This window comes from Crocuta crocuta, unplaced genomic scaffold, assembly GCF_008692635.1.
Source record: "Crocuta crocuta isolate KB4526 unplaced genomic scaffold, BGI_CrCroc_1.0 scaffold127, whole genome shotgun sequence".
Classification (NCBI taxonomy): domain Eukaryota; kingdom Metazoa; phylum Chordata; class Mammalia; order Carnivora; family Hyaenidae; genus Crocuta; species Crocuta crocuta.
In genome coordinates this window covers 7,837,090-7,863,914 of record NW_027532008.1, presented here as the reverse complement: position 1 = coordinate 7,863,914, position 26,825 = coordinate 7,837,090, and the positions used below count along the sequence as shown (strand labels likewise).

The 26,825-nt window shown below is 38.4% G+C and overlaps 1 protein-coding gene across 14 annotated transcripts in view; it reads right to left on the bottom strand.

Moving 5' to 3' along the window:
- Positions 1-4,351: 4,351 nt before the first annotated feature.
- EIF4G3 (eukaryotic translation initiation factor 4 gamma 3) overlaps positions 4,352-26,825 on the bottom strand; it is a 242,454-nt gene continuing 219,980 nt past the window's right edge. For all 14 annotated transcript variants that reach the window (XM_077775599.1, XM_077775601.1, XM_077775586.1 and 11 more), the window contains 7 exons: positions 26,362-26,487; positions 24,771-24,852; positions 22,571-22,669; positions 14,212-14,358; positions 9,137-9,218; positions 7,304-7,450; positions 4,352-5,065 (listed from right to left, as the gene is read on the bottom strand). In XM_077775599.1, coding sequence (XP_077631725.1) covers positions 4,884-5,065; positions 7,304-7,450; positions 9,137-9,218; positions 14,212-14,358; positions 22,571-22,669; positions 24,771-24,852; positions 26,362-26,487 — 865 coding nt within the window. In that variant the 3' untranslated portion in view covers positions 4,352-4,883. The remainder of the gene's footprint in view (positions 5,066-7,303; positions 7,451-9,136; positions 9,219-14,211; positions 14,359-22,570; positions 22,670-24,770; positions 24,853-26,361; positions 26,488-26,825) is intronic.

Here is a 26,825-nt window from a genome sequence, read left to right as displayed (position 1 = left end):
ATAAGTGGTGGAAAACAAAACGTTAAATCAAAAAGACAGGGAAAAATCTGGGTCTAACTCCTGCACTCAGGTCCCTGACATTGCAAACACCTGTGAGGTTTGATCATTTGCTAAATGTTGGATTGGATGTCAAAAAAAAAAAAAAAAGTAACGGAATGCAGACTTTTAGTTATATGAAATGTCCAGAATAGGCAAATCCACAGAAACAAAAAGTAGGTTAGTGGTTCCTAGAGGCTGAGGAGAGTAGAAAATGAGGAGAGGCTGCTAAAGGACATGGGGTTTCTTTCTGGCATGATGAAAATGTTCTGAAATTAGATAGTGGTGATGGCTGCACAGCTGTGGAGATACTAACAGCACCAAACTCTACACTCTAAAAGGGTGATTTTATAGTATGGGAAGTATATCTCAATAAGAAAAAAGCAACACAAAGAAAGCAAAAGAAAAGAAAGCAATGCAGATTGTTCCTTTCCACAAAATGGGGAGCTCATAAGTGCCAACGGAATGGTCAGAATTGCACATCTGAATATCTACATATTTTTCTATTTTTTAAGAGAACAAAACTTGAGTAATGTAAACACAGAATTAGATCCAACAGCCTAAGACTATGTATTTTCTACCTTAGAATCTTTTTGACATGAATGGAGCCATTTGAAACAAAAACATATGTCAAAAACCCCAGAATAACAATGCCTTGGAAGAGTGGCTCTGTAACAGATAAGATGGTTTTTGGATTTAATTCATATCTCATCTAGAATGAATTTTGTAATATGAAATTAAGACAAAACCAGTTAAAGGTCTGTCAGGGTAATGAGGGGCAGACATTCTGTGGCATTGGATGTTGATGTAGCATGATGTAGCATGTGTAACCTCTAGCTCTCTTTTTTTAAATGTTTATTTTTGAGAGACAGAGACAGGGAGACTGAGCGTGAGCGAGGGAGGGACAGAAAGAGAAGGAGACACAGAATCCGATGCAGGCTCCAGGCTCTGAGGTGTCAGCACAGAACCGGAGATGGAGCTTGAACTCATGAACCACGAGATCATGACCTGAGCTGAAGTTGGACGCTTAACCTACGGAACCACCCAGGCGCCCCTCTAGCTCTCTTTTTCGTGAAGAATAGAGAATAGCTCTTTTTCGTGAAGAGCTCCATGAGTGCAGAGGAAGTTTTCTTCACTGCTGAATCCTCTGCACGGAGTACACGGTAGGTGCTCAGTAAATATTCGGTGAATGAACCAAGTTCATGATGCAGCTATGAACTGGCTTGTTCATCTACGGGAGAGTCTAAATGGAGTTTATTTTGAAAACTGGCATCATGTTCTTTTGCAAGCAGGCATAAAACACTTGAACTAATGAACTAAACCTAAATTAATGAACCTTTCCTCAGAGTTAAAATGGGTAAAAGAGTTTTTGTGACAGCTTGAAGGAGTGAAAGCATTTAATTGCTGGCCATGTCACCTATTATTTTAAACCAAAAACCATGAAACCCTGCTTTCCAGTAAGAAGACCAGGAAGAGGGTCAGAATCATGATGACGCTTGGCAGTTGAGTTGATATTAGCAGGGATCAATTATCCCACTTTGTTGATGTTTTGCCATTAGCTAACAACCCTTCAACCCCTATGTAAAATTCTGTGTGTAAAGCAGCAAGATACCCAAAAGTCACTCTAGTCTCTTCAGTCTTCATCATGCTTCATGTTATAGATTTCAAACATCAGTTGTTACACAGAAGCATTTTCAACGCTTGAATTTTTTTTCAAAAATAATATTATCTTTCCTCCATTACTGAAACCTGTCCACATCTAAAACAGATGATTAAAAAAATTTAAAAAGGGAGGAGGTTGCCTGGGCAGCTCAGTCAGTTGAGGAGGCTTGATTTGGGCTCAGGTCATGATCCCAGGGTTGGGGGATCGAGCCCCGCATAGGGCTCCACACTCAGCACGCTTGAGATTTTCTCTCTCTCCCTTTGACCCCCTCCCTCACTTGCATGCACACTCTCCCTAAAATAATTTTTTAAAAATATTTTTATTTATTTCTAGGAGAGAGAGAGACAGCGTGAGCAGGGGAGGGTCAGAGAGAAAGGGAGATACAGACTCTGAAATAGGCTCCAGGCTCCGAGCTGGCAGTCAGCACAGAGCCCGACGCGGGGCTCGAACCCACGAACCGCGAGATGATGACCTAAGCGAAAGTCGGACGCTTAACTGACTAAGCCACCCAGGCACCCCTAAAATAATTTTTAAAAAACTAATAAAAGTACTGATGAATAGGCCCTCAGTATGACCTGAGGGCCAGAGCCCTGCAAATATCAGCCACCAATTTCCAAAAGGAGGCCACCACCCTGCTTTCTCCAAACCACCCCTCGCATCCCCTGTTGGGAGTGCTGCCAACACCTAAAAATTGACATCACTCAGGAGATTCCTGGATCAGAATCCTCTGCATTTTGATACTGGCAGCTGTTAAAACTCAGTGTATCATAGAATCAGGTTATTTCTTCCAACTGAGAGATCCTAGGCAAAGCCCACAGCCAGACCCTGAAACAGCTTTTCAGGCCCCATTTTTATTTTAAATTGTTTTTTCAGTGTTTTATTTATTTCTAGGAGGGAGAGACAGCGTGAGCAGGGGAGGGTCAGAGATAGAGGGAGACACAGAATCTGAAACAGACTCCAGGCTCTGAGCTAGCTGAGAGCACAGAGCCCAATGCGGGGCTCGAACCCACGAACCGTGAGATGATGACCTAAGCGAAAGTCGGACGCTCAACCGACTAAGCCACCCAGGCGCCCCACAGGCCCCATTTTTTAATGACAGATGCTGTCACGTTTGTCACAAGATTTCCAGGGCTCAGTTTTTCTTTTCTTTTTTTTAAATTTATTTCTGAGAGAGAGACAGCATGAGCAGGGGAGGGTCAGAGAGAGAGGAAGACACAGAATCTGAAACAAGCTCCAGGCTCTGAGCTAGCTGTCAGCACAGAGCCCAGTGCGGGGCTTGAACCCACGAACCGTGAGATCAGGACCTGAGCCGAAGTCAGATGCTTAACCGCCTGAGCTACCCAGGCACCCCAGGGCTCAGTTTTTCAAGAACAGCTTTCCATGACTATGGAATGAGCTCTGAGGGCTCATGCAGCAGGATCCTGTATTGTGTTCAACTACACTCTGAAGAAAAACATTTTATTGCTATGGAAAGTTTTGATTTTGTGCTTCTCAATTCTTGCCAAGACTCTTAATGTGGGTATTTCTTCGGAGATGGAAGCCAGAAGAACTCTCTGGTTACCCAGATATAAGATATAAAGACTGTTTATTTGGGAGAAGCCCTTGCTTTCTTCATAAATACATTTTGTAGGGTGATGGCCTACAAACAATTGAAATGGAGAACGATCTGCAGAGACTGTAACTTCATAAAAGAAAAAAAGCAAGCAAACAAACAAAAAACCACAGTGCTCCAGTATCTGCAGGAGAAACTGTTGTTTTATACTCACCAGAATGGCTTGAGTGAGGTTGAAGTTGGGAACAATGTGATTTTCACACATGGTACTGGTTTGGTTTTAAATCCCATGCCCACTTTAAAAAAGCATAATTTAGCTTTGGTTTCTTTCATTCTTCAGACGACATCTTTGAGTTTCTTAAGCATCAGAGGTAATTGATGACTTAAAATTAGTGGTAGTGGTAGTTCTGAAGTGAATTAAGTTTCCCTAATCCTAACACACACAGTCGAACACTTACTTAGACTGGCCCTTAGCTTTGCTCCCACCCTGAATGCATTTCTAGCTGCCGCTGGAAAGCAGCTTTCTATGGACGCCCAGAGGGAATCTCCCACCCACCACCAAGTTCCCTCCTTACCCACAGAGTAGCTTGCCTTTTCCAACTGTAGACACACAGACACACACACAGACACACACNACACCCACCCACACACCCACACACAGCCACACAGACCCAGGAGTGATTTGGATGAGACGACAAATAGCCAGACAGCACCTCCCAGAGACGGGCACTCATGCAGCAGCTGTCAAAAGGAGAAGTCACTTTACTTTCTTTAAACTTGCAATGTTTGTCTTTATTTTGTTCTTTATACTTTGAAAGTGAAAAGAAATAGTATTGAGTCAATTTCTTTTTGTTTTTTTGTTTTTTAAATATTTGTTCTATGTATTTACAAGCCTTAAGGTTGCTCTAAAGATTTCAAAAGTATTAAGAGTACTTTTCCCAGGGTAGCACTTTTTTCTTTAAATTTTTAAAACAATTCTTGGAGTTCTCTGGTCCACAGCATTTCCGTCTGTTCCAAGGTTATGTATGTTTTGATTACTATTGTGATTTTTTAAAAATTTTCTGAAGCAAGCTGAGAGGCAGGCAGAAAGATTTGATGCCAAAAAAAAAAATCTTTCTTACCTTGATCACCCCAAACCTTCTTAAATCTGGACTAACTACTATGCTTTAAAACAAACGTGAGGTGCATCTGAAGGGGAGGGAAATTTATTTCTCTGCTTTTCTATTATACAAGTTGTTTACAGAAACTGCAAATTAAAAAATTACACTGGCATTTGCAGTCCTTAAAATAAATTAAAAGTTCTCAACTTTTTTTTTTCTTTTTGCTAAACAGATGTGTTTTTTTAAAGTATGAGTCCTTGTTTAAAAAGAAAAGATTAAAACAGAAAATATTTTCTATAAATAATACATGTATTTTGGTTTTAGTGCTCCCGCCCTCAGGTTTGAAGTTTACTTTTTTCCAGTACCTTTTTCCTCCATGATCACCTTTTTTTCTCTTTCCCCTCTCCCACTCGTGCACACGTGGGGATTTCTGCGAGAATTGGCCTTGCTGCACTGTGATTGGCGAAGACGTGAAACTTTTTAAAAAAATACTTAAATTGTTTCTTTTGTTTCGTTTTGTGTATTTGAAGCTTTAGTTATCCTCAGACTCCTCTTCTGCTTCCCGCAGCCACGTGAAGAACGCAGTGACCGATTTCAGAGCCACACCCTTCCCATTCTGCTCAGCAGGGTCCTTGCTGCTTTCCCACTTGTAGAAGGCATCCTCGGAGATCACCTCCTCATCATATAGGCAATCAAAAAACATCCGTAGCAAATCTGCAAGGAAGTAAGAATATGCCATCAGTGTTGGAGGCGCTGTAGTTGTGAAGGAAATTACTGTATTGCCAAGGAATGAATGAATGAATGAATGCCCATTAACTACCAAAGCACCCAATGACAATTCATCATACTCCCTCTCTTGATAGTATAACAGCAAAACAACTTGTCTAAAGAACAGGAAAAAAGATTTAAGCAATCTAAATTATTTTTATTATCATTTTGTTCAATTAGTACTATTTTCTGGTAGTGCTGAGGTGTTTAATATAGGTCTCAAATTGCACACTATAAAATTAAATACAAGGGGCAACTGGCTGGCTCAGTCAGTACGTCATGCAGCTTCCTCATCTCAGGGTTGTGAGTTCGAGCCCTGCATTGGGTGTAGAGATTACTTAAAAATAAAATCTTAAAAAACTTTACTCTCTTCTCTATACATTTCTGCACTGTTTGAAATTTTACAATAAAAATACGTAATTTTTGCAAATTTTGGGAGGAAAAGGCAGAAGGTACTTTTCTCCTAATGTTGTCTTCAAACTGACAGAGTAATAATTTATATGGAAAATATGGGTAAAAATGATCTCATCTGGATCTTATCCAGAGAAACAATAGTCTGTTGTTTTCAATGCCCAGACAATCTGGGCAAATGTAATCCTGTTTTGCTTCCACAATGGAAACTTAGCTTATATCATTGTTCAGAAAAAGAGAGAAAGTTAGCAGACTTATATATTCTTTATTTCTATTTCCTTCATTACGGGCTCTTAAATTCATTTAAAATCAGTTTCCACTTATATTACTGGAGGAAGGCAATGGAATAAACAATAAATGATAAGAAATATTAGGCTTGGAATGAGTCAGACTAAAATTTTTCTTTAGCTTTGTCTTTGTAATTTTATTAGTTAAGCTAATGTTGAAATTACTTTTCATTCTCTTAACTCTGGTTGGTTTATGGGGAAATGGAAATAAGTGGCCCGGATTCTACTGATGGTAAATCTAGAAATACACATCTCTCCAGGGATGATTAAAGCTGAAAATTATGGGAGATACTTTGACTGGCTGAGCATATAGCATCAATTTCATCTCTTGAAAAGTTAACAAGTTCTCATCCTAGAAGAACAGAAAAAGGAAGCCATGATGTTAAATGGCCCTCCAAGGTCTTGAGAAAGAGAACACCAAGTCAGTTAATTCTCTGATTCAGACTTAGAGAATATCTCTTCAGTTACAGTGTGAGGATTATTTGTTTTGATCTTTTCCTTCATCTCCCAGAAACAGTCTTCAGCACTAGCAAAGCAGAGAAGGAAAGCCTCAAAACAGACCCAATCTTAGGAAGTGCCAAAGAACTACCTCAATGTCATCTCTGAAACTGCCCTGGACTACTATACTTTCACAAGTTTCAACTTAATTTTCAAGAATTAATACAATTCAGGGGCTTGTGGGTGTCTTAGTCCGTTAAGCGTCCAACTCTTGGTTTTGGCTCAGGTCATGATCTCACAGTTCATGAGATCAAGTTCCACATCGGGTTCTGTGCAGAGTAGAACCTGCTTGGGATTCGCTCTCTGCCTCTTTCCCGTGTTCTCTCTCAAAATAAATAAACTTAAAAAGAAAAAAAAAAGATTTAACATAATTCAGTTAATTTACCAGTATCACTAAGACTTGGGTGGTTCAGGTTACCTTACTTGTCTGGTTAGCAAAGACTTAATCATACCCTAAAGTGAAAATTAGTCCAGAACACCTTAATGTTTTTGTTGGGTGTCTGAAGGTTCTGAAGAGTATCATCCTGTTTCATTACTAAGACCTGTGTCAGAGAAGGTGAAAAGCTGTAATGCAGGTATGCTAATGTGGAGATGCACTGAAGCCTACACTGTCTAACAGGGTAGCCACTAACCATGGGGTTATTTACACTTAAATATCATTTAAAACTAAGCTACTTGGTTACAATAGCCACATTCAAGTGCTCAAGTGAATACTGCTCAGTACAGATACATTTCCATCACTGAAGAAAGTATTCTTAAGCAGACCTGCTCGAATAAGGATTAAGTCTCTAATATAAACTAGTTTTCTTATTCCCATATTCACATGAAAGTCAAGTACACAAAAAATTCAGATTTATTAAAGTTGTTGGTTAACTGAGTTTTTGTTAGTAGTGATTCTTCCATTAATCACTGTTCATCTCCAAAGTCTTGGCCTGGATAAATCTCACCCGCTGGTTAGGTGAACAGTAAGAAGAGGTCATAAACTTACTGGCAGGTTGATCAAGTTTTACTATTGATGCTTGTAGTGCATAAAGTGCTTGCAGTTCCTTCTCTGTATCTGAGTCTAGGTACTTGAGTAAAATCGGCACTCTCTGCTTGATAACAGCAGTGTCCACTCGGAAGGTAGAACAGTCGGCTAGAGGCGATACAAGAACTAAGCATTACATTTAAGGAGTTAACACACAGCCATTTTTAATTTTCTAAGTTGATAAGGCACGTGACTACAAGAAGAGTGGAAGTAAAGGAGTCCACAGAAAAGATTCTGAAATCTAAGGTATTCTGAAATTATTAATGGGACATTCTTTCCAAAACAACTAAAATACACAAAGGGGGGATGTATTTTGAGTGCTGCATTCCCTCAAGAGTAGTGCACCCAATTCTTTATCTTTAATCATAATGAAACAGGGACAGTGGTTTTGTGACATTCCAAACAGCAAAAGACACATTAAAAAGGAAATTAAAGAGAAAGTATGAGTCTTTTCAGAAGGGTAAAACAACCATTTTATTATTACCAGAAGGGCGAGGACTAACTGCGACAGTGGAAAACAACACATACAAGTTAGGCCTTTTGGGGAAAAGGTAAAATAAAGAGAGGCTGAGGAAAGCGTCCTCAGTGCTAAGAAGCAGGAGGTTGTATTTCCTCTCTAAGTTAGCACTGGGACACAATTGTGTTTCTAAAAGCAGCTTTCATACCTTCAATAGTGCTATTAAAACAGAAAAGTTTTATGGTTCCATAGTTACTGGAAATGACTTAAGACATTTTTATAGACTTTCTACTAGCTTGTTATTTACCTCATGAAAGTCTAACAATGTAAAAACATTCGTCGGACAGAAAATCTTAAATTAGAATTCTGAAGCTATCTTCTAAAATGATGACATACCTGAAATTCTGAACAACTTTTGAGCTAATGATTTTTTCCCACTGCAGTGAGAGAAATGTGAATTTCTATCTGAGGCTGGTAGATGATCTCACTCAATACCGTTAAATACTATATGCAGCTAGAAATACTTAGGGTTTCTGCCCATCCTAATCCTAACCACCCACATAATTAACATTCGATGACATTGTCTTATCATCTAAGGTCAATATAAAGCAAAAGAAACAATTGGTGGTTTCTTTTCTCATATATGTATTTATGTAAAAAGGCTTTTCTGTTGAGATTAGTCCTTCACTGATATCAGATTAAGAATATTCGACCCGTTCATTGTACCTCTTGAATGGAAGATGGAGGCAGCTTTGCATACTGGAGGTGAAAGGTAAAGGTAAAGAAACATACAATAGAGTAGGAAACCACCCAAGCAGCACACACTCATTTCTGGTGAATTGAAGATTACAAGGCATACAGTAGCTGCTCAGATCTGGGCTCTCTACAGGCACAGCAGCTATTCATCCCCCTGCTTGAGAAAGTCAGGCCCTGTAGACAGAAATGGCACCCATTTGGGGCGCCTGGGTGGCTCAGTCAGTTGAACATCTGACTTCGGCTCAGGTCATGATCTCGCGGTTCGTGGGTTCGAGTCCTGTGTCAGGCTCTGTGCTGACAGCTCAGAGCCTAGAGCCTGCTTCAGATTCTGTGTCTCCTTCTCTCTCTGACCCTCCTCTGCTCATGCTGTCTCTCTCTCTCTCTCAGAATGAAATAAAACATTAAAAAAAAAAAAAGAAAAAGAAAAAAGAAAGAAGGAAAGAAATGACACCCATTTGCACAGAAAATGAGTTTCACAGGGCAAATTTTGAAGGCAATATAAATTCAGACCCGTATCATCAGCAGTTAACATACTTGGGGAGTTCAAGACGTTAAAAGCTGTCTTCAGAAATGTTACTTACCTATAATAGCTGCTTTACAAACAGCTGTCATTAAAGCTCTAAGGAATGTAGGTGAACTCATCTGGCTTTCATCTAAATTAGCCTGAAATCAAAAGTAAATGCAACAGTTAAAGGTACCCTTGCATATCAGAGAAATACATCCCCCTAAACCAGGCCTCATCTGGCACTAGGGGTGGATAGGGTCACATTCTACCTACTTGTAAAAACTAATCTTCTGATTTATTGGAAAATACTCAGGCTACTACCAGTTCTGTCTAAAAACATTCTAAGTAGCAGTATTTAGTTTTCAAGGAGCTCACTGCTGCCTATACTTTGCTGATTCAATTATACAGTACTGTGTACTATGTGCATTTGGAACTACAACCATTTAAAAACATTTTTCTTGGGGTGCCTGGGTGGCTCAGTCGGTTGAGCGTCCGACTTCGCTCAGGTCATGATCTCACAGTTCGTAGGTTCAAGCCCCACATTGGGCTCTGTGCTGACGGCTAGCTTAGACCCTGGAGCCTGTTTCAGATTCTATATCTCTCTGACCCTCCCCTGCTCATGCTGTCTCTCTTTCTCTCAGAAATAAATAAAACATTAAAAAAATAAATAAAAACATTTTTCTTCCTCAATGGATAACCCATAATAAGATGAATTCTAACTGAATGTATAAATTTGAATTACACCACACCACAGTGTGTTTTAAAAACTTTTCTGAGTAGTGTGCAATTATTTTTAGATGTGCTAACATTGCTTTTTCATCTTAATTTTAATGTGAACTAGAACTAAAACTCAAGCATTGTCTCAAATCCCTCGGGTGGTGAGAAAACTGTTCATCTTTTCTAAGGATGGCAGAAAAATGTAGAGTTGAGTAAATAGGCCTCAATTTTGTTTTTTAGTTTATTTCTCTTAAGATCTTATCTTCTTAAATAAAAAAGATCCTATCTTCTCGCTATGAAACACTGTACTAAACCATATGAGTAACAAAAGGAAAATACAAACAAAAGGAGGCCTTTTCTAGGCAGGTATTTCAAATATTTTTCAAAGTAAAGCTCCTGATGCCTATGAACAGAATTAATGCTTGTGTCAGTTTCTTTTAATAGCACAGCTTAGTATTTTCCACTGAAACAGTCAGCCTTAAAATGACTGGCCAGGGAAAAAATTTAAGGTGTCATTATAAACCTCTGCGTTAGAAAGCTAAGAATTCCAAAGATATTGGGAGATGAGTTAAATGTTTGTGAATTTTAAAACCAACACAGATTAACGAGCAGCTCTCTCTTTGTTGAATGCCATGCCTTGGTGCAGGCAGAGCTAAGAGGGGTCAACGAGTCCGCTGGCCAGCTCTGCAGGACACCTCTGCCCATGGAGGGCTCGGTTACAGGAAGAGGTTTCATTATGAATCTTTTCTAAGAGAACAGAAATGTGTGGTGCCACTGCTAACAGCTGAGGCTGGGGACAGCACAGGGCAAGAGGTAGATATAAAAGATCTGATGATTTATGTGTTGTAGCCAGTTGCTGTTTTATACCTCTTAAAAAAAATGCTTTATTAAGACTGAAGCCAGGCTGGTCTAGCCCCTGAAATGACTTTTGCAAAGTCTGAACAATTTTTTTTGAAGGAAAAATGAGAGAATAAAAACACACCATTACTTGTTGGCTCAACAATACTTTATAAACAGGTTGATTAGAGCTATTTCAAGTACTGAATATCACTTGAAATTCCCAAATACTTAGATTTCAAGTAGAGTCTGAAAAAGAATGAACAAATTAGCTAAACATATTAGATAATAAATACCACTTCCAAACCATTTGCCTTTCTTTTGTTATAAAGAAACAAACTGCCTATTGATTCCACCAAATAAAGCTAAATATTATAATTATAATATTCAAGAAAAAGAATAGACCTGAAGAATAATGTCAAAAACACTACAGATTAAGCAAAGATGTTAACAAAAATGGGCGAGGACAAGAAGACGGGTCTGCTAACCGGGATAGTTAAGTAAAATCAGATTTATATAATACTGGTACCAGACACAGAAAGACACATCTTTTCATGTACTGTGAGCTCAGGTACTATTGCATTTTTATTTGCTCCCTCCTTTTTTAAAGTCTTTACTAGTATAGTTTACATTCAGTGAAATTTACCCGTTGTCTGCTCTTTAAGGAGAATAATTGTTGCTCCAGAATAAGCAGAATAAATAGTGATATAAAAAAGTGAAGCCCAACTTAAGAGGTGAAAATAGCATCATTTTGCAAAACATGAAAACATAAAAGACCCAATGGCTGAAATGATGGTGATCTATGAAAAATCATGGCAAAAGAGAATAATGTTAAATATGTAAGCACTAACGTGATTTCTAAAACTGAAAATACGGCATGTCAATAACATACCAGAAAGCCTGATGAGGACTCTATGCTAACTTCTGCAACAAACTATCACATAAATGGATTAAAAGTCTGAGAGAGGAAAGAGGAATAAGTTAAGTACGTGAAAACAAGTGATGCTAAACCAACCTCCATTCCTTTTCGGATTTGGTTAGTATATGGTAGCTCAGATGGATGTAAATATATATTCTCTGGACTTCAGCAAGGCATTTGACAAATTGTTTAATGATAGCTGTCCCCCATGGGCATGATGAAAAGGTGAAATAGACAATAGAATGATGTGAAATAACAATAAACAGGTTAACAACTGAAGTGTCCATGGGGGTGGGGGTGGGATCTTGTCCCCGAAAGGATGCTACTTTGTCCTCGGCCCTACCCTACTCACACATTTTGCCCATAACTAGGATGAGGATAAAGTTGGCAAACTAACAAAATGCAAGGGGGATACAAAGTGGAAAAGATGGCAAGGAAATTTTATGAACAAGTCAGAATCTAAAATGTCCTGACAGACAAAAACTTGTATCTAATTTAAGAAGATGAACATAAGCAGTAATAAATTTTAAAAGCCCCATTCTGGTCCAAAAAGCAACGCATAAAGCTCCAGATGGGAGAGAGGACTCAACTGCAGAATATGAAAGAATGGGTACTATATGACTGAAAGAGCAATCCGAGTTCTGCGTGGTGAGCCTGCCAAACGCAGAGTCCAAAACAAAAAAGGCAACAGCACTGCCTAACTCCGAACTGCTGGATCACATCTGGCAATTACGCTCTATTTGCATATATCACTTGTGAGAGGGATATTGGAAATCCAGGCTATGTTTGGATAAGGATAACGAAACGAAGGTCTGGATATCAAGATTTCAAGAAAGGATGAAAGAACCTAGAAAGGGAGGCAGGGATATAACGATAAACTATTACAATTAATTAAAAAGTCCTAGTAGGCTGACAAGATCGACATCTTACATGGACATGGATGAAAATAGATTAAAAAAAAAAGTCAAACCAGGGGTGCCTGGTTGGCTCATTTGTTAGAACATGTGACTCTCGATCTCAGAGCTGTAAAATTCGAGCTCCATGTTGGGCGTAGAGATTACTTAAAAAATAATTTAGGGGCAGGGCGCCTGGGTGGCTCAGTTGGTTAAGCGTCGAACTTCGGCTCAGGTCATGATCTCGTGGTCTGTGGGTTCGATCCCCGCGTCGGGTTCTGTGCTGACAGCTCAGAGCCTGGAGCCTGCTTCGGATTCTGTTTCCCTATCTCTCTGACCTTCCCCTGCTCATGCTACTTCTCTCAGAAATAAATAAAAACATTAAAAATAATAATAATAATTTAGGGGCACCTGTGTGGCTCAGTCGGCTAAGCGTCCAACTTTGGCTCAGGTGATGATCTTGTGTTTCGTGAGTCCGAGCCCTGCATCGGGCTCTGTGCTGACAGCTCAGAGCCTGGACCCTGCTTTAGATTCTGTGTCACTTCTCTCTCTCTGTCCCTCCCCTGCTCACACTCTTTCTCCCTCTCTCAAAAATAAACATTAAAAAAATTAAAAAAAATTAAAAATAGTAAAAAGAACAAAAGAAATCTATAAAGACAACAAAAATTAAACGCCCAAATTATCAGAAACCTCACTGTTTCCCAATGCCTGAGAGTGGATACAGAAACAATCCATTACAAGGACTACAAAAGAGGTTTTATACAAGAGGGAGGGGACTACATTAGCCCTCCATGATTTTCTTTCAAATTGGATTATTATATGATCCCATGGAAAATGTGTGCAAGTAAAAGATACTTACATAAACAAGAACTACTAAAGGAATACAGCAGCAGATTTAAAAAGAGACATGAGCAATAGATTCCACAAAGGTATGAAATTTTCAGAAGGGAGCATTAATATGAAGATGAAAGCCAACACAATTCATACTAATTACATATTGTTTATTGATTTTATCCAAAATATTATTTAAAATGCAAGAACATTTAGAAAAAAATAAAAATGTAGGATATATCCTAAACTAATGGGATCCAGAAAAATGGCTTCTGTTTTGAATAGTTTTGCTTGACTTCATAAAGGCTATAAATCTTATAAGAATCTTATAGTGTCAAATACAAATAGATGAAAAAATAAAACGGAACTCCATTAAAGTTAAATACTCCTATGAAGTGAAAGGGAAGGTACAGGCATACTTGGTTTAGTGCACTTTGCTTTACTGTACTTCAGTGATACTGTGCTTTTTATAAATTGAAGGTTTGTGGCAATCTTGTACCAAGAAATTCTATGGGGCTGTGCATTTTTCCAACAGTATTTGCTTTGGGTCTCTGTGTCACTTTTGGTAACTCTCACAGTTATTTCAAACATTTTTATTATTATTATATTTGTTACAATGATCTGCAATCAGTGATTATGACTCGCTGAAAGCTCAGATGATGGTCAGCATTTTTATAGCAATTAAGTATTTTTACTTTAAGGTATTATATACATTTTAAAAATATATAATGCTATTGCATACATAACAGACTATGGTATTGTGTGAACATAACTTTTACATGCACTGGGAAAACAAAACATTCATTTGACTCGCTTTATTGCAGTATTCACTTAATTGTGGTAGTCTGGAACTGAACCCTCACTATCTCGGAGATAGGTCTGTATGTGAATTAAAGGGATCCCACAAAAATCATTCTTGCAGATGTATCAGGGAAGATGACATAATCTCTATACCTCTACCCAGTCAAAGATCTGTTCATCATTCGCTTTGTCTTCAATAATGAGTTTCTCCAGTCGCTTATACAGCTCTTCAGCAGAGAGTTCTTTTTTTGAAAGTGCTTCAGAGGAACAGGAACTGTCAGACTCTATGAAGTCCAACTTCTGAAACACAAAATGTTATATTTGTTAATATAAGTCATTATTAGTAGCACCCCGAGAGGAAAACAAAGTCATGGACTATCTCGTCTAGTTTACATGGGATCAAAATGATCAGTAGAAGCCAACTTTTATTTATAGTTCGGAAAAAGTACTACTCCACTATCTTTCTTGAATATTTCTTCACTATCTCGGATTCTCCTTAAAAACAACAAATCAATAAAATTCCCAGAATTATCTCTATGGCTATGATCACCTCTAAATCTTTCTGAGCTTCAGTCCTGCTCTTAACAGTGACATAGCACTAAGGCAGGGCAGGATTACTGGTTAAATTCCAGTTTAACTCCTTCTGCAGCCTGGAGTTTAATTTCAGCACTGCCACAGGTTCTGTGACAGTCAAAATTCTAATTTTGGTTACGTCCTTCAAACACCTCCTGACCACTGTGAATCCAAGTAAGAGAAATGAGACCATACTGTAAAATTCCTGAACAACCAGTAAGTATTGTAGGGAAGTCAACAAAAACGAAGGGCTTTATCATTATTGCATAAAAGATCTTTATCCCACACAAATGATTCAATTTCAAGGCACTGAATATTCTGGTATGGAGAATGACTGTAAATGGGAGTCACGTCAATGAACCACATCATCATGGCCTGTGTGGGTCTAACCCAGTGCGGAAACGCCTCTGCCCCAGCCTTCAGAGCACCATCAGCACACCATTCACAGCATGCAGCGGGCATCCGGGCCCCTGGGAAGCGCCCTGCCCACATCCAGGTTGCTCTGCAGCTCCATGAGGAGCACTGGCTTCACCATTCCCGTTCTCAGATCCTGGTAGTCCAAGGCTACTCTCATTTTGTTCTTAAATACTTGAAAAGAGTTAGTTGACTGTTGTCTCACATCCATGACAATGACCCTGAAAAGCATAAACACAAGTGTACATGCTTTCAAATTCTCCCAGAACACTGGCTCACTCTACCATGTATGTAAGTCTTAAGGCCCCACAAGAAGCAGCTTGATGGAGCAGAGATATGTGGACTGAAGAGTCAGAGATGGGGGTAAGGATGGGGGTGGGGGGTTGGAGGTACAATTCCAACTCTGCCAGGAGAACCTGTTCTAAAGCAGGAAGACCATCACCTACCTCAGCCAATTCCAAGGACTCAATGCACTAAAAATGTGCACTGTACTGGGCGCCAACAAGGCTCCAGGAGCACAAACCTGGTAGAGTCACCCACTAACCTGGAAGGGATAAGCCGCTTCCCAGCAGGGAGCACTCATTGTTTCCACTGCATAGCACAGTGCTGCTCACAAACCAATCTCAGCTTCTTTTATGATCCTGATACCAGTGGCACAAGGTTTAAGCATTTTAGATGCCCACAGTACTTATACATGGGCAAAAAAACCTCACAGACTTGACATACCAAATTTTCCAGGAGGTAATTTAACCCTGAATTGAATACCATCTAACCACAGGGCACATCTAAAGAAAGACAACTCAAAGGGTTATGGGAAGGGCTAGCTCTTAATAGATTAAAAAAAAAAAAAAAAAAAGAATAAAAAGGATTGCCAATTGGGGTGCCTCTGTGGCTTAGTCGGTTAAACACTTAGGTCATGATCTCATAGTCAGTGAGTTCGAGCTCCACACTGAGCTCTGTGCTGACAGCTCAAAACCTGGAGCCTACTTTGGATTCTCTCTCTCTCTCAAAAATAAATGAATATTAAAAAAATTTGTTTAAAATCTCCAATTATGTAACTCCTGTTATATAAATAAAATGGTTAATTGAATGTTATATGAATTTCACTTCAATTTTTAAAAAATAATATTTCATGGGGCGCCTGCGTGGCTCAGTCAGTTAAGCATCATCCGACTCTTGATTTTGGCTCAAGTCATGATCTCACAGTTCTTTTTTTAAATTTTTTTTAATAGTTTATTTATTTTTGAGATAGAGACAGACAGAGCATGAGTGGGGGAGGGGCAGAGAGAGGGAGACACAGAATCTGAAGCAGTCTCCAGGCTCTGAGCTGCCAGCACAGAACCCGATGTGGGGCTCGAACCCACGAACTGCGAGATCATGACCTGAGCTGAAGTCGGACGCTTAACTGACTGAGCCACCCAGGCGCCCCTGATCTCACAGTTCTTGAGTTTGAGCCCTGCATTGGGCTCTGCACTGACAGCACAGAGCTTGCTTGGGACTCTCTCTCCCTCTCTAGTTCCCTCATCCTCTGCTCATTCTCTCTCTCATAATAAATAAATAAAACTTAAAAACAATTATAATAATATTTCACTTGAAACTTTGATGACTTTTATGCCATTCTGACACAAGTACATAAAATTATGATTGTACATATATACTGAAAAAGAACATATGCAAAATTTTTAGATGGTTAGATGGTTAGTTAAAAAAACAATAATCGAAATTATTGGTGATTCTCAAGGGTATTAGGCAATGTGATATGTAACTATGCTTTATTTTATGAAATTTCACTATGCAAAAGCCACAGATTAAAATACTAAAGATTATTAAAAAAATCTTTTTTTAATGTTTTTTTATTTATTTCTAGGAGAGAGAGAGAGACAGCGTGAGCAGGGGAGGGTCAGAGAGAGAGGGAGTCACAGACTGAAACAGGATCCAGGCTCTGAGCTGGCAGTCAGCACAGAGTCCGACGTGGGGCTCGAACGTATGAACCGTGAGATCATGACCTAAGCGAAAGTTGGATGCTTAACCGACTAAGCCACCCAGGCGCCCCTAAAATACTAAAGATTATTAACATGAGCTTTTCTCTAATACTTTTGAAGACTTTGATATTTCTATTATCTTCCCCAGATGCACAAAGTAAAAACTACCTTGAATCTGTGAAAAAAAATTTTCATCCTACTGCTATGTATTTACCATTTATTAGCATTTTATTTTTTAAAATATTTTACTTTTAAATCTTTATTTTTTAAATGTTTACTTATTTTTGAGAGAGAGGGAGAGAAAGCATGAATGGGAGAGGAGCAGAGAGAGAGGGAGACAGAGAATCCCAAGCACAGAGCCTGACATGGTTTGAATTCACAAACCATGAGATCAAGACCTAAGCTGAGTAAACTCCTAAACTCCTAAACAAGAGTGAGACACTTTTAACCAACTGAGCCTCCCAGGTGCCCATTAATGTTTATTTATTTTGAGAGAGAGAGAGAGAAAGAGAGAGAGAGAGAGAGAGAGAGAGAGAGAGCGAGCAAGCATGTGAGCGGGATAGAGGCAGAGAAAGAGGGGGATAGAGAAGCCCAAGCAAGTTCTGTGCTGTCAGCACAGAGCAGATGCAGGGTTCGATTTCATGAATTGTGAGATTATGACCTGAGCTAAAATCAAGAGTCAGACACTTAACTGACCGAGCCACCCAGGTGCACAAAATATTGTATTTTTTTAAAGTAATCTCTACGCCCACCATGGGGCTTGAACTCAAAACCCCGAAATCAAGAGTCACACATTCCAAGGATGCTTAACTGATAGAGCCACCCAGGCACTCCTTGGCTTCCATGGTTTCTGCGTCAAAATTGTCTGTTGATCTTACTGAGGATTCTTTGTACATGACAAGTCATTTCTTTCTCGTTGCTTTCAAGATTTTTGTTTTTGTTTTTTGGTTTTTCTTTGTCTTTCAAAAGTTTTATTGTAAAATATCTCAGAGTAAATCTCATTTAGGGATTTGAGTTTATCTTGTTTGGAGCTCACTGAAATTCCTGGATATGTAGATTCTGATCTTTGATAAAATCTGTGAAGTTCTTGGCTATTAGGTCTTCAAATATTTTTTGCTGCCCCTTCCTTCCTCTCTCTCCTCTCCCTTCTGGGACTCTCTAATGCCCATGTTGGTATGTTTGATGCTGTCCCATAGGTCCTCAGGTGCTGTTCATTATTCTTCATTCCCTTTTCTTTCTGCTCCTCAGGCTGAGCAATTTCTTCTTTTAAAGTCTCCTTTATGTGTTTAATGAATTAACTTTCCAATATGTATTATTATAAAGTTTATTTAAGAAAACTATGGGGATTTTTATTTAAAAAATTTAGTGATACTCATAGTTTCATAGAACAATGCCAAGAATTTCATTTCAAAAATTAAGGATGGATTTCCATGGCAGCTAATTAGGGACAGATCAGTGACTTCCGACTGACTGAGCAATTTCAACTGCTCTATACTCAGGTTTGCTGATTCTTTCTTCTTCTTGATCAAAACTACTGTTGGACCTCCCCCCTCCTCCCAGTAAATTTTTCATTTCAGCTATTACAATTTTTCAGTTCCAGTATTTTTATTTGGTTCATTTTAATAAATTCTACCTCTTTCTTGATATTCCCAATTTGATCATACATCATTCTGATTTCCTTTAGTTCTTTGTCCATGGATTCCTTCAGCAATTTGAGCATAAGGAAAGCAGTTAATTTAAATTCCTTGTCTGTATGTCCAACGCTTGAGCTTCCTCAAAGATACTTTTTTCTGTCAGTTTCTTTTTTCTTGTGAATGAGCCACATTTTCCTGCTTTGTATTTATTTATATACTTTCTAATTTTTTTGTTGACAACCAAACATTTAGAATACTGTAATGTTTAACTCTGGATATCAGATTCTCTCCCTCTATGAGGGATTGTCAGTGTTGCAGTCATCTGTTTTAGTGAATTTTAGACAAAAGGCTGTATTCCCTCTTGTGTGTGGTCATTACAGTCTCTGATCTGTAACCTCCCCAGCCAGCCAGTGACCTTGTAGAAATTACAGTGAATGAATGATTGGATCTAATGAGAAAAGAGAAGGGTGGGGAGGGTGGGACTGCATGCAAGCACGTGGCGCGCGTGCACATGCACAAACGTGCGGACACACACACACACACACACACACACACACACACACACAGGAATTCCTTCTGTTTCTCTGAATTCTTTGACAGACACCATTCAGGGAACTGCTTTGGCCTGAGTAGTTAAAACATTGGGCAGGCCCTGCACCAAACCCTCAGTAAATTGCCAAGCAAGGCACAGTACCAATCTTTGGAGGATAAGGTCTTTAAATCTCAATCTGCCACCAGAAAGGGAGTGCCACCATCTCCCCAACGGTCTGCTACAAGTCTAGGTGCTAATGGCTTCCATGCAAAATGCCAAAGCTACTGAAATTTACCAGATTCTTGCTCATCAAGCATTCCCCTGGTGTTGGTACTGCACCAACCAAATTGTGGGGTTTGACTCAACCCCACAATTCTGAAATAGTTGATTCTCACACATCTTGCCAGCTCAACAGCTGTTTCAGTGGAGGGAGTAATTCTGGACCTGCTTATTCCTTCATCCTCTGTACAGTCATATGTTGACTTATGAATCTTACAACATTATATTCCTATGATAAATGCTACTTGTTATTATTATTCTTTCAATACAATGTTGGATCTGGTGTGTGAAAATTTTGTTAAGAATGTTTTCTTTGTATTTACTTGGAATAATTATAGTTTTTTTTCCTTGAAATGTCTTTGGTTTTGCTATTAGAGTAATGCTGGCCTCATAGAATAAGTTGGCAAGTAATCTCTCCTCTTCAATTTTCTGGAAGAATTACCTGCAGAACTGGTATTATTTCTTCTTTAGATGTGGGGTAGAATTCAATAGTAAAAACCCTGGGTGCCTGGAGTTTTCTTTGTGGCAATGTTTTTAACTACTTCAGTGTATTAGATACTCAGGGATAGTTATCTACTCTTGAGTCAGCTCTAGTGGTTTGTACCTTCCAAGTTTACTCATTTCAATTAAGTTGACGTACTTACTGTTATAAAAATTATTCATAAATTTCTCCTATCCATTATTATATTTAGAAACATTACAACATCACATCTTTCATTCTTTCTACTGGCAATTGGTATCTTCTTTTTCAATTTTGTTTTTTCTGATTAGTCTGGCTAGAGATTTAACAGTTTTGTCTTCTTAGAGGACTAGCTTTTGAATTCATTCACTGTTCTCTATTGTTTTTGTTTTGTTGATCTTTATTACCTCCTTTTTCTATTTCCTTTCAGTTTCATTTGCTCTTCCTTTTTCCAATTTCATAAGGTCAAAAATGAGATCACTGACCTATGACCTTACTTGTGTTCAGTGCTAAAGATTTCATTTCAAGTACTGCTTTTGTTGTATCTCACAAATACTGATATGTTGTGGTTTTTCATTATCAATGAATCAAATATTTACTACCTTTTATGATTTCTTCATGGAGTCATGAGTTATTTAGAAATGTTTTGTTAAGTCTCTAAAAATGTGTTACCCTCATTCTTGTTTTTTATTAATTTATCTCTTTTTTGAGAGAAAGTGAGGATGTGTGAGTTGGAAAGGAGAAGAGAGGAAAGAGGGGGCAGAGAGAGAGAGAAGGAGAGAGAGAGAGAGAGAGAGAGAGAGAGAGAGAGAGAGACTCTCAAGGAGGCTCCATGCTCACCACAGAGCCTGACATAGGGCTTGATCTCACAACTCTGAGATCATGGCCTGAGCCAAAATCAAGAGTTGGATACTTAACTGACTGAGCCATCCAGGTGCCACTGTTGTACTCATTCTTAAATGTTAGTTTCACCGGAGAGACTATTCTAAATAAACTGATATTCTCTCAATACTTCGAGATTACTCCACTATTTTCTGGCTTTTACTGCTGCTACTGCAAATTCTACCTTTTCTCTGTAGGTGACGTACTTCTTTTTAGTTACTTTAAAATCTTTCCTATGTCTTTGATTTTATGCAGTTTCACTGAAATGTAATCACCCTCTGTGGTATATATGTGCTTTCTGTATAGATTCATATGATATCAGTTCAAGAAAAGTCTCAGCCACAATCTCTTCAAATATTGCCTTTTCTCCATTCCTTCTGTTTTTCCTTCCAGGATTCCAATTAGATGTGTTAGACCTATTCATTTTACCCTTAAAATCTCATAGTATCTCTTGGAAATCTACCTTATTTTCTTCTTCTTTTTTTTTTCCAAATCTTCCCAGTCATTTTGACTAGTGTCTTCTTGCTTGCACATTTTTATTTTTTATATAGTGTTACATTATATTCTGATTAAGAAGTCCATTATTTCATGTCTTTGGGGTCTAAATCCACCATATCTTTTCTGTTTACTCTCACTCATGGTTACTTGTTTCATTACACATTAAAATGAACTCTTAAGTGTTAACCATATATTTAGATAATGGTAGTATGTAGAAAATAAAGAGCCCTAAGTTGAGGATGTTTTCTCCAAGAAACATTTTGGTTTGTTTTTTTTGGGAGCCAGGGTAATACTAAACTAGGACCATTTCAACTTCTTCCAATATCTCTGGTAGCACTTACAATGGCACTGAGTGACAAACCCTTCATGTATGCTTATTGCTAAGAGTTCAGGTTTCATCTATGGATTTTTTCCTCACTTACTCATTTTTGTTCCTTAGAAAATGCCTTCACTTTCTATCAGCTCAGCAATGCAAGATAACATATGCTTTACCTAGGCTCTTATCTTTTGACAGGAGTGCTCCCCAGTGTATCTGGATGATAACCTTTTGGTTAGCTTCAAAAGGAAGCTAACGTCTGTATTAACCTAACACTGTGTCTTTATCCAGCACAATATACTGATTTTCAGATTGTGATCATTTTGAGAGGGAGTTGTTTCCTTTCTCTGTCACTCTTCCTTGGCTACTATTTTTATGGTTGCCTCTTTCTGATGCTCCACAATTCCTTATTTACAACCAGATTATACTGACCATGAGGTCGTTTGCCTTGTTGTAGATTTCTGGATCCAGTTACCAAGTGGACAGCCTCGCTAAGATTTTGTCTGCAAGACTGTATCATTTGTCTATCTGTGGAGTTCCCACTTGGTTTCATGAACTATGTCTGTCCTCCAACTTTCTACCCTGTAAGGGGCATTCGAGTCCTCACTACTTCACAGAAATAACTTCTAGCTGTCTCTACTGGCATTTAGATCCAGAGCTCAGAAGACTTGCTTTAGTTACCAATTTCATTTTTGGTTCATGGAGATATGCAGCTTGTTTTCTCTGTGTGTGGCTAAGTCCTTTAAATTTTATTTTTTGTCTGTCATCTAATGAATGAATAGTTGGGAGACGCCCTAAAGCATAGACTTAAAATGACATCTTGACCATAATTCCTATTTTGGTCTTAATTTTAATAACTGGACTATGAATGAAATTACCTTCATTTCTTCTATGAAACAGACCAACTACTATTAAATAGGAAGGCATAAGCTTTGTTCTTACCTGTTCCAAGAGAAAATTATGTACATCTTCCCCTTCTGGTAAAAAGTCCTTCCAGGTGAGGTCAGCCTCCTTCCATAAGGCTCCCACTTTCTTATGGCTCTAAAACAGAGATAAGTCCAGTCCATTTACTTTTATATGAAGATATTATGATGATAATGATGAAGAAGCAGCAGCAGCAGTAGCAGGAGGAGGAGGAGAAGCATGGGGAGGGGGAGGATTAGGAGAAAAGGCTTGCTTGAAGTCAAGAGTATAAAAATTTAAGGACTGAAAAATCAAAACTTTTCCCTTGTTGATATGAACGTAAATTCTCACGACTCTTGGCTCTCACGCCTAGATGCCTGAATGTATGTAAAGGTAATAGTGAATGGCTGAAGTAGTGCTGTTTAAGGTTCAGTAATCCATTTTATCAGATGACTAATCTAGAGACTTGCAAGCTCATGTTTAGGATTTAAGAATATAATCACCTAAAAAAAGTCCAATTGACAGAGTTTATGAATTCAACAGTGTCTCTTTTCCTAGTGCTATATCCGCTATTAAAGTCATACATCAAGACTCACTGTAATTCCTCTTCATAAAAGATCAAAATTATGCTGCTTAACCTGAGAATGAATAAAGAGGTTGCTATTCCTGAACCAGGAATGAGAAGTATTTCAAGGGCAAGAAGAACAACACTGAGCCCAAGAAACAACAGAGGAGAGCTGTTGTTGGCTGGAAAACTGAGGAGAAGGTACAAATCCAGTCCCTGAACAAAGTCACAGTGATACAAGGAACTGTCAGCCTATAAGGCTGGCTATTAGCTATGAAACATGTATTCATTATCTCATAGAGTAACTTGCCCAAGGCATAGCTGATAACTTGGCAGAGTCAGGATTTAAAACTCAGGCTCTCTCACTTCAGTTTATGATCTATGAGAATTTGGTTAGGAGAATTAAGAATTTGCTTTTTCGGTTTCTACAGACAAAAGTTAATAAGAATTTAGATGTTACTTAGTAACTATACATAACTACCCCACAGATGCGGTACAAAGGGGCTTGTGTATATTCAGAGACATCCTACAGTCATGTCTATAAAACGATGAAATCTATCATCCTCATACCTTTGGCTATGGTTTGAATAAGTAAAAAAATCACTTCAGAATTTTCATGTATGAGTTTTGTTTTGATGTTATCACCGTCGGTTTTGTTAACATCGCTTTCCCAAACCTCATAGACCTCTAATATAGCACCGATATACTCTTTTGAAACTTTTGGTTTAGACTTGTTTGTCTCCCTTTCTAGTTTATATATTTTTTGAAGGTTTAGTTATCTTTGTACACTGAGTTGCTGGCATAGACCTTTACAGAGAATTGTGCAGTATTTATTAAACTAAGTTTGACTTTAAGATAGCAATTCACAAATCTATAGAATCTTTTTTTAAAGTTTATTTTGAGAGAGAGAGAGAGTGTGCGCATACACATGTGAGGGGCAGAGAGAAAGGGAGAGAGACAATCCTAAGCAGGCTCCGTGCAGCCAGTGCAGAGCCTGATGTGGGGCCCAATCTCACAAACGTGAGGCTTGAGACTCACAATTCATGACTCAAGGTGAAATCAAGAGTTGCCAAACCCAGCTGAGCCACTGAGGCCCCCCCTCCACCTTTTTAAAATAGGCTCCATGCCCAGCACAGAGCCCAATACAGAGCTTGAACTCACGACCCTGAGATCAAGACCTGAGCTATGATCAGAGCTGGATGCTTAACTAAGCCACTTAGGTGCCTGGAATAACATTTTTAACACCTATTACTAATCAGATTGCCTAGCTTGAAACCCAAAATTAATAAAATTAATCATTTTAGGAATCTTACCTTTCTCTGAAAGCAAGGTGTTTTCACTGAAATGTATTAAAAAGTATAAATAGTGTAGCCATTTTGTTTCAAGAGAAGATAAAATTACTAGCCACAAATACAATATATCTTGAGATTCTTTAGAATTATACCAAATCCAGTTGAGATTAGATAATTCCTTCCCAAGTTACTAGTAAACAGAAGGAGAAATACACCTCTGTAAGAAACTAGGTTGAAACAGAGATCTCACTCTTCTTTTCATAAAGTAAAAGGAAAACAAATACTTGCATAGGGATATCTAAGCTATTCACAGGTAATTCAAGATCACAATCACTGCCCTGCCTAAGATGCTATTAAATCTAACACTCAGTTTAACACTCACCATTTGTTTGCATAGAAGGTGCAATATTTCAGAAAGTAAGACCCCAGCTCTTCCAACAGGAAGTAAAGGTTTGCTAAATTCTCTGTAAAAGACAGGAGTAGTGATTAAGTACCTCTGAACAAACTTCCTGTTCTAAAACATTAGGTGAACAGTGTATGCTGAAAGAACAGTTACTACTCAACCTAAATAATATTGGGCAAGAGAAAGCTTCAGGACCTGCTCTAAGTAATGTTTAGCAGAAGTAGTTCAGACTTCAAGTTCACTTTATGCTTCATGGAGAAGCTGGAATGGGACTTTAGAATTTCTGGGTTTTGGCCTTTAACTGCCTCAGTGACAGAAACAAAATGCAATCATCGGTCTTACTAATCTATTTACATATATGCCACTTCAAGCCTAATTGAGAGAAGCACCTTAGGTAATCGGAAGTTGTGAAACTTAGTTATGAAATATTTTTAAGAAGCTTTTCTTGAGAATACAGATGAAACAGAAAGGGACCACTGATTTTCAGGGTCTAAATCAGTACTTCCCACATTGTGTTCCATAGGATATGAATAATTATTCCTCAAGAAAAGAATTCTACAATTGAGGGAATGCTACCTTAAACAAAGCTAAATAGGTTTTATTAAATTTGTCATTATTTTTTAAAAATAAGCTCTATACCCAATGTGGGGCTTGAACTCACAACTGTGAGATGAATTGCATACTCTACTGACTGAGTCAGCCAAGCACCCAAATCTTCTTTTTATTGTTTTGTTTTACTACAGAATTCTCATAATCTTTAATGTGCTGTAATACACTTTGTGAACCTCAAACAAAAGAGACACAATAGTATGTAGAGTATGACCATATGAACACTTTTTGGGGAAATACTGACGTTTTAAAGAAGAGTTTAGGAACAACTAGTCTGTACAATGTAGAAATAATTTCACACCCCTATCCAAATCTAGGAATGTCTGAGATGAAGTCCCTTTTACTAAAACCAGAACATGCAGGAATCAGTTTGACAAGCCATTATGTAGAAATAACTTCTTGTGGCATTTGAGCAATGACAGATGCAAAAATCAGATTAACATTGAGCTTCCAGGAGGAATGACTTTCCAGTTATGTGATTCGGAGCCCTGTCTACAAACACTGCTAACCTCGATGGACTACAGGGTTATCATAGCCCTGTCACTTCTCCACTGTAGATGCAGTGTAATGTAACATTTTTATATAGAAATAAGTCTTTTTATTTTCCACTGAAGTATACTTGAATTAGTTTCAGGTGTACAACATAGTGATTCGACAACTATATATACTACAAAACGATCACTATGATAACTGTAGTTATCTGTCACCATACAAAGTTATAATATCATTGGCTACATTCGTTATGTTACATGTTCCACATCCGTGACTTATTTTGTAACGGGCAGTCTGTCTGTACTTCTTACTCCCCTGACATGAGAAGGCTTGAAGAGTCACAGGCTGCACCCAGGAGCCTGAAGAGGCACTAAGGGAAGAGCACTATGCTAGAGTTCGCTGGTAAGTTGTGCATTAGTTTAACATGATACAAACACATACAACGAAAACAAAAACAAGTACAACTTACATGATAAGTTCCCTCATGGAGATTCCGCCTTCTTTTAACATGGGGGTCACAAGTTCAGCAAGGTACAACCAAATATGGGGAATATCAATAGCCATGTCATCTGCCAATTCCAGTGTTTCTGAAAAACTAGAAAAGAACAAGAGAAAAATTCACACAAATATAATTCAGAAGTTAAGATTAAATAGAGTCCAAAAATCAGTCAACAAACATCTATTAAAGCACCTACAGTGTTAGATATTATGCCCCGCAGAAAGTAACTGATAAATAATTTCTTGTTTTCAAGAACCTATATTAGTGGAAAAGAAATTCTAGGGGCTCCTGGGTGGCTCAGTCAGTTAAGCATCTGACTCTTGATTTTGGCTGAGGTCATGATCTCACTTTTGTGAGATCAAGTCCTGTGTTTGTGGTCCATGCTCAGTGTGGAGTCTGCTTAAGAGTATCTCCCTCCCTCTCCAACTGCCCAT